The 6,191-nt window shown below is 60.7% G+C and overlaps 1 protein-coding gene across 1 annotated transcript in view; it reads left to right on the top strand.

The window, feature by feature from the left end:
* PPP1R12B (protein phosphatase 1, regulatory subunit 12B) overlaps window positions 1-6,191 on the top strand; it is a 119,716-nt gene that overhangs the window by 6,627 nt on the left and 106,898 nt on the right. Inside the window, exons 4-8 of the mRNA XM_010831121.1 lie at window positions 185-344; window positions 1,403-1,547; window positions 2,477-2,551; window positions 4,065-4,144; window positions 4,750-4,911. Of these exons, the coding sequence (XP_010829423.1) occupies window positions 185-344; window positions 1,403-1,547; window positions 2,477-2,551; window positions 4,065-4,144; window positions 4,750-4,911 (622 nt within the window). The remainder of the gene's footprint in view (window positions 1-184; window positions 345-1,402; window positions 1,548-2,476; window positions 2,552-4,064; window positions 4,145-4,749; window positions 4,912-6,191) is intronic.

A 6,191-nucleotide genomic window follows, 5' to 3' on the forward strand; every position in this document is an offset into this window, starting at 1 on the left:
CAGTGGGCCCGCCGTCTGTGTTAGCCCTGTGGCCTCTCCCTGGGGGGCTGCTGGCGGCCGTGAATGCCGTGGCTCTTCTGATGCAGAGTGAGTTGGCTGAGTACCAAGCTGCTACTGGCGCTTGGCCCTCAGGCGGGCCTGCCGGGCCGCGGGGGCTGAGTGGCTGTCCGGCATTCCTCCGCAGGGCTGGACCTCGAGCAGGCGCGGCGGCAGGAGGAGCAGCAGATGCTTCAGGACGCCCGCCAGTGGCTCAACAGCGGCAGGATCGCCGACGTGAGGCAGGCGCGCTCGGGGGCCACTGCCCTGCACGTGGCTGCAGCCAAGGGCTACTCTGAGGTCCTCAGGTGGGTCTGCACTGCGGCAGGGACACACAGCCAGGAGCAGACGCAGCGCTGAGGTTCCCAGAGGGGGCACTGTCCTCTCTGCCCTCCTCCCCCGTCGCTGTCCCTCCTCCCCCCTCTGCCCTCCTCCCCCCTCACTGTCCCTCCTCCCCCCCGCCCTCCTCCCCCCTCCTCCTCTACCTGCTGGGTCGTTCCTGCCCTCCTCCCACTGGCCGCCCCGGCTTCTCCTGGCGCTCTCCGGGGAGCAGAGCTGGGGTGGCCTAGGGGGCCTGGTGGGTCTCCTGCTGCTCAGCGGTTCATCTCCGGGTCCCCTGCACCCCCCACCGACCCCTGCGGTACAAGCAGACATGCGTCCCTGTGTCCTCTGTGGACTCGTTAGGCTGGTGGCGTAGGTTTCAGGGGAGCTGTACTCGCTGCGGTAGGGCGATCGCCCGTGCGGGAGGGGTCTGGACTCTTCCATCTTCCCATCCCTGTGCGTCCCCCTGCTTTGTGGAGCCTCAGGGCCGCCGGCGGGTGCAGCGCTGGCTGCTGGCAGCTCCGTGTGTGTCTGTCAGCAGGCGCTCTCACTGCTTGTGTCCTGGGATGAGGCTCCTGGTCTGTGTGGTGGGTGTTGGTGCTCCTGTCTTCAGGGCAGGGTTCCCTCGCTTGCTTCTCTGGAGGCCTGCGGCGGTGCTGCCTCCATCAGCTGGGGGTCATGCTGGCCTCCACATGCCCCGCGGCCTTGGAGCCTCAGTGGGAGCCCCTGCAGACACTCCTGCGGTAGGAGGTGGCAGACCGCCCGGAGAATGGGCGCGGGAGGAGGGAGAGGATGAGGGGCTGTGGGCCGGGCCCCGGACGGGGCTCTGGGTGATCTCTGTGCTGAGGGATGACATGGCTGCACCCCAGTGTGGCCTCGTTCGGGGGGGACTCAGCTGTGACAGCTGCGCTGATGCCTGAGAGAGCAGACCTGGGCTCGGGGCTGGGGCTCGGGGCTGGGGTCTGCAACATCAGACAGATGGCTGTGCGTTGGGCAGGGAACCCTGATGCAGAGGATCTGAACGTCTCGTCCGGATTCTCCTCAGACTTTTGATTCAGGCTGGCTATGAGCTCAACGTCCAGGATCACGACGGCTGGACCCCTCTGCACGCAGCCGCTCACTGGGGCGTGAAGGAGGCTTGCTCCATCCTGGCGGAGGCCCTCTGCGACATGGACATCAGGAACAAGCTGGTGAGTGGACGCCCCCAGTGGCGTCCTGGAGCACGAGGCGGGAAGGCCCTGCCCAGTGGCCAGGCCTGCCATCTGGAGCAGGCACCCCCAGCAGCTAGAGCCCTGCACCTGCCCCATCCACCCACCTACAGGCACATTCGCCTGGTGACATGAAACCCGTCTGCTGACTCTGCTTACACCGAAGCCCCTGAAACAGAAAATGAAAAAAGAAAACGTTCTTACCTTAGCGGAAGTGAGCAGTGGGGAAGCCCGAAACCGCTGTCGGGAGAAGTGTGAAATGCTTCAGCTTTTCATTCAGAAGCGTAATAGCTGAGCCCTGCTCACGTGCATTCGTTAAAACGTGACGACGACAGCATCCTCGAGTTTGGTGAACGTAGTGCTGTCCAGCCTCGCTTCAGGCAGGTTAGAGGCCCTGCAGCTTCCTCTCACCTGCTGCTGCGGATCCGGAGGCCTGGCTGTTTGCTCAGGGCCCGCTCCGGTCTGCCCCGCCCCGCCCCGCTCACCCAAGGTCTGTGGGCCCGGGCCCTTCGCTGAGCTGTGGCCTGAGGGTCTCACTTAACGGGCTGCTTCCTGTGGCTGGTCTTGGTGCCCACGCCTGGGCCTCCTTCTGAGGCCTCTGAGAGCCCCTTGTTGAGTTCATTGTAGCAACTGTGAGCATTTGGAAGAGATACAAGTAGAGATTTCAATTGATTATTTGCCAAGAGACGATAAACACTAGAGGTGAGGTGAGGATTTCCTGCTCACTGTTTCACAAAACGCAAAGCCCTGTGTCTGTGGGGTCCCCTGTCTTACGCCTCCTCTCTGATAGAGGAGGGCCTCATCCTGGTGCTAAGTCGGCGAGTTAGGGAGGCAGCGGTCAGAGGCGTGAGGCGAGCGCCAGCTAGTCCCCGGGTAGAGGTGCGTGACCGCGGCGTCTGTCTCCTCGCCAGGGCCAGACGCCGTTCGATGTGGCCGACGAGGGCCTGGTGGAGCACCTGGAGACGCTGCAGAAGAGACAGAGCGTGGTGAGTCTGCCTGGCGGCCGTGTGGTCTGTCTGTCCGCGTCCCGGTAGTGGTCGCTGTTCCTCCAGGAACTGTCCATTAGAGGAAACACCCCCAAAGCCACTGTTGCAGAAGTTCGCTCATTGTCTTGTATCACCAGCTGGAAGGCAGACATGGCGATGGCGGCTCTGGTTGCTGGAGTTCTAGGAAGTGAGTGTGGCGTGTTGGAGTCAGTGTTTTCCAAACAGGGAGTACTGAGTTGAGGATGTCTCGTGAGTTCCTTATTGACTGAAGGGACTTCTTTCTTTAAAGGAGGTTGACTACAGGGAGGAATATGTTTCTTTCTTAGAAAGCAAGCAAACCCACGAAGCTCAGAGATGTGGCCTGGGCCGGCGCTTGGTCAGTGATTCATACCTAGCCCAGGTCCATCCGATGTCCAGTCGCTCCCTTCCTGCTCTCCTGAGTGTGTGATGGTTTGCTCCTGGGCCCGTGGCACAGCGCCTCTCAGGAGGACCATGGAGGCTTGTGCCCACATCCAGGCACAGTGTGGAAGCCCTCCCAGACCGGGGCGAGCAGGGAGTGAGTCACATTCCACTGCAGGAGGGCTGTCGGTGGGGAGGACGGGGCCGGTCACCGCAGGGCTCGAGCAGCTCCCCTTGGGGTGGAGGAAGGTCACGCTCTTGCTTTCCTGTGTTCCCCTCTGCGGGGCCGAGGCTCGGGTTCAGAAGGGCGTGCAGAGCCATTCTGAGGGGAGAGCGTGGGGCTCCCGGCGCTCAGCGCCGTCGGGCTGGGGCGGGAGAGGCCTCGCTGGGGAGCCTGGCCCCAGAGTGCAGATGCACTGGGCCCAGTGGGCTCCGTCACTGAGCAGTCGCAGCCTTGCTCACATCAGAGTGTGATTTTCACGGTTACGTGTTAATTGTTTTATGAATACTTTATTCTGAAAGAGTTTTGGGGCTCACGTAGGAGTTGCAGAAATACAGTAGAGAGTTCCCACGTGTGTTTTACCCAGTGTGGTTTGTCTCTGAACACGAATAGTGTCTTCACTAAATGACATCTTCCCACCGCTGGGAGCGCTGCCTGCCTTTGCCTCCGCATAACTCTGGGGCCCAGGCATAAAAATGCGTGTTGTCTGGAGCGTGTGTCTAGGTGCTGGGCAGGCTTCCCTAAGGGCTCGTTTCCCATTTGGCGCCTGTTTCTCTGTGGAAGCCTCGCCAACTTAATTCAGCATCAGATCATAGAGCGTTCTCTCACAGGTGCTTCTGGCGCCTCACCCTTTGGAGTGAGGTTTGGGGCGATGAGGTTTGGATGTTTAGGAGGCTGGTGTCCCTGAAGCTCTGGTGCCATGGTTTTCCTCTTCTCACTGGCTGAGGGCTTTCCTCTGTCTTCATCTTCTGAGCAGACCCTCCGCTGTGTCCCCTGTCCCGCCCCCCGGCTCCCCTCTGGTGCTGGTGCAGTGATGGGGCCGCTGGAGTTCTCGTCACTGCTGATTTCTTTCCGTAGTCAACATCTTCCCTTTCCTGTTCTCTTGATTTCCAGCTTCGAAGTGAAAAAGAGACACGGAATAAGCTAATCGAATCAGACTTGAACAGCAAGCTGCACAGCAGACTCTTTAAGAAGTAAGATATTTGGGTTTGAGCCCAGCTGCGTGTGACGGACGTAGCTTGAGAATTCATACGGTGAAGAGACTCGTGTCTGGTTGTAGCCAGATGGCCTTTAAACACGGGGGATGTTCGATGGGTGAGGAGGTGGGTGGCGTGGCCACGGGGGACCTGCGAGTGGGGGTCTGTGCTCACTTTGTGAAGTAATGGAGACCGTGTGTTTCTTTTTTCCCAGCTGTGGGCTCTTAGTCCCAAGTGCTTCCCGAACTGGAAGCTCTGAGCTCGGGGCCACGTCTGTTCCGTTGCCCTTGTTCGGGCGTCTCACGTGGTCCTGGCGTGCAGTGATCACGCAGTAAACATTTGTTAAATGACTTGTTAAGACTGTTCACCTCGTTCACCATGAGGAGTCGTAGCCCCGTTTTCCCGAGTGCAGAGCAGCCAGGTCTCCTTACGTCACACTCTCACGTTGGACACTAAAGGGACCTGAGGGAGGGTTTATGTGTGTTTCTGTTACCACTTCTACACAGAGGTTCCTAGGCTTGTCCCCCTTCTACCAGCTCCGCAGCAAGCTCAGAAAGTGGTTTCTCCTCTCTGAGTTACTCAGATTGTCGTCTTTACTTTAGCAAAGAGAAGATGCTCTGTGAGGAGGAGACGCCCAAGTCCCAGCGAGTGGAGGAGGAGAGCAAAGAGTCCAGCAGCTCCAGCTCCGAGGAGGACGAGGGGGAGGACGAAGCCTCAGAGTCAGAGGCCGAGAAGGAGGCGGGGGACCCCGAGGCCGTCCGTCCGCAGAGCGCAGGGGGCCGCCACGTGTCAGAAGGCAGGTGGAGCCAGCCCTGGGGGACTGATTCCCAAACAGGGGCCCCAGACCATTTGCTTCTCCCTTCTCATCATGTGAAGCCCCTTCAGTTGCTGGTTGGGGATGGAAGAAGGAACACAATCCTGGTTACGTTGCTGACTCTTGACGATGCACATTGTGTCGAGAGTCTTCAGTTTGCTGTGCAGTGAGGGTGGGGTGCTGAGCTTGGTCGGACCACCAGGCTCTGGGTTAGCCCGGGGTCTCCACTCGTGGGCAGGTGTCCCCTTCCAGGTGGACCTGGCAGATCTGGGTTTTGCTGGGTGGGTCTGCCTGCGGCAGTGGCTCTGCTGGATAACTGGGGGCTCGTGATGAGCTCAGACTCCACAGGCCGGGGCCTGTGGTCACCACATGTTCCCCTCCAGAGGCATCCCGAGAAGATGCAGGGTTTTTGGTGAGGGGGTGGGCCCGCTTTGGCTGAGAGTCGAGTGTGTGTCCCCCCGGAGCCTGCCCCTCCCTGGCACCCGCTCTGTGAGGGGTCTCCTTTACTGACGTGATTTCTGCAGTTTCAGGGGAGCGCTGCCCTTGTCCACGTCTGGTCTCTCCGAGGACATTTAGGATCTTCGCTTTTGTAGAGCAGACGGGCAGCGGGTTGGTCTGTAGAGCAGGAGAAAACCGTTTAGTCCCTGAGACTCGAGTTGCAGGCACAGCGTGCTCTGGAAACGCCCATGGCAAACCCGTCAGACATGTACACGTCCATCTTTCTAGCGTTTGCTTTCTTCCTGAGGCTCCCAGTGTTGTCTGGAACACGCGCCCAGGCTTCTCTGTGCCAGGTCACCGCCTCAGCGGCCTGGGCTGCTGATTGGCCCCAGGTGCCCAGGCCTCAGGTCTCTCGTTCCCTGCAGCCTGGCTCCACGCTGCTCACGCTGCTGCTTCCTCTTCAGAGCCCTCCCGTGCCCCCTTCAAGGCTCTGCCTGCAGAGGGTGTCCCAAGCCCAGTGGCCTGGCCTCCCTGACCTCTCCTGCCAGGCTGCAGCTGGCCTTTGCAGCGCTGTCCCCAGGTCCGGGCGTGGGCTAGCCGCCCTGGGCTGCTGGAGTTCCCACACGGGCCCCGAGGCCCACCCCACAGTTGCTGTGCCGTGGGGTTCAGCTCTGCCACCGGGGGTTGACTTTGGTCAGAGGCTGTCGGGCCTGCCAGGCTGAGGGAGTCTTTGCTCAGGCCTTCCCTGTGGGGGAGCTGCAGAGGCAGCCCCGTCCCGTGCTCACACCCATC

This window comes from Bison bison, unplaced genomic scaffold (assembly GCF_000754665.1).
Source record: "Bison bison bison isolate TAMUID 2011002044 unplaced genomic scaffold, Bison_UMD1.0 scf7180017864524, whole genome shotgun sequence".
Lineage (NCBI taxonomy): Eukaryota > Metazoa > Chordata > Mammalia > Artiodactyla > Bovidae > Bison > Bison bison.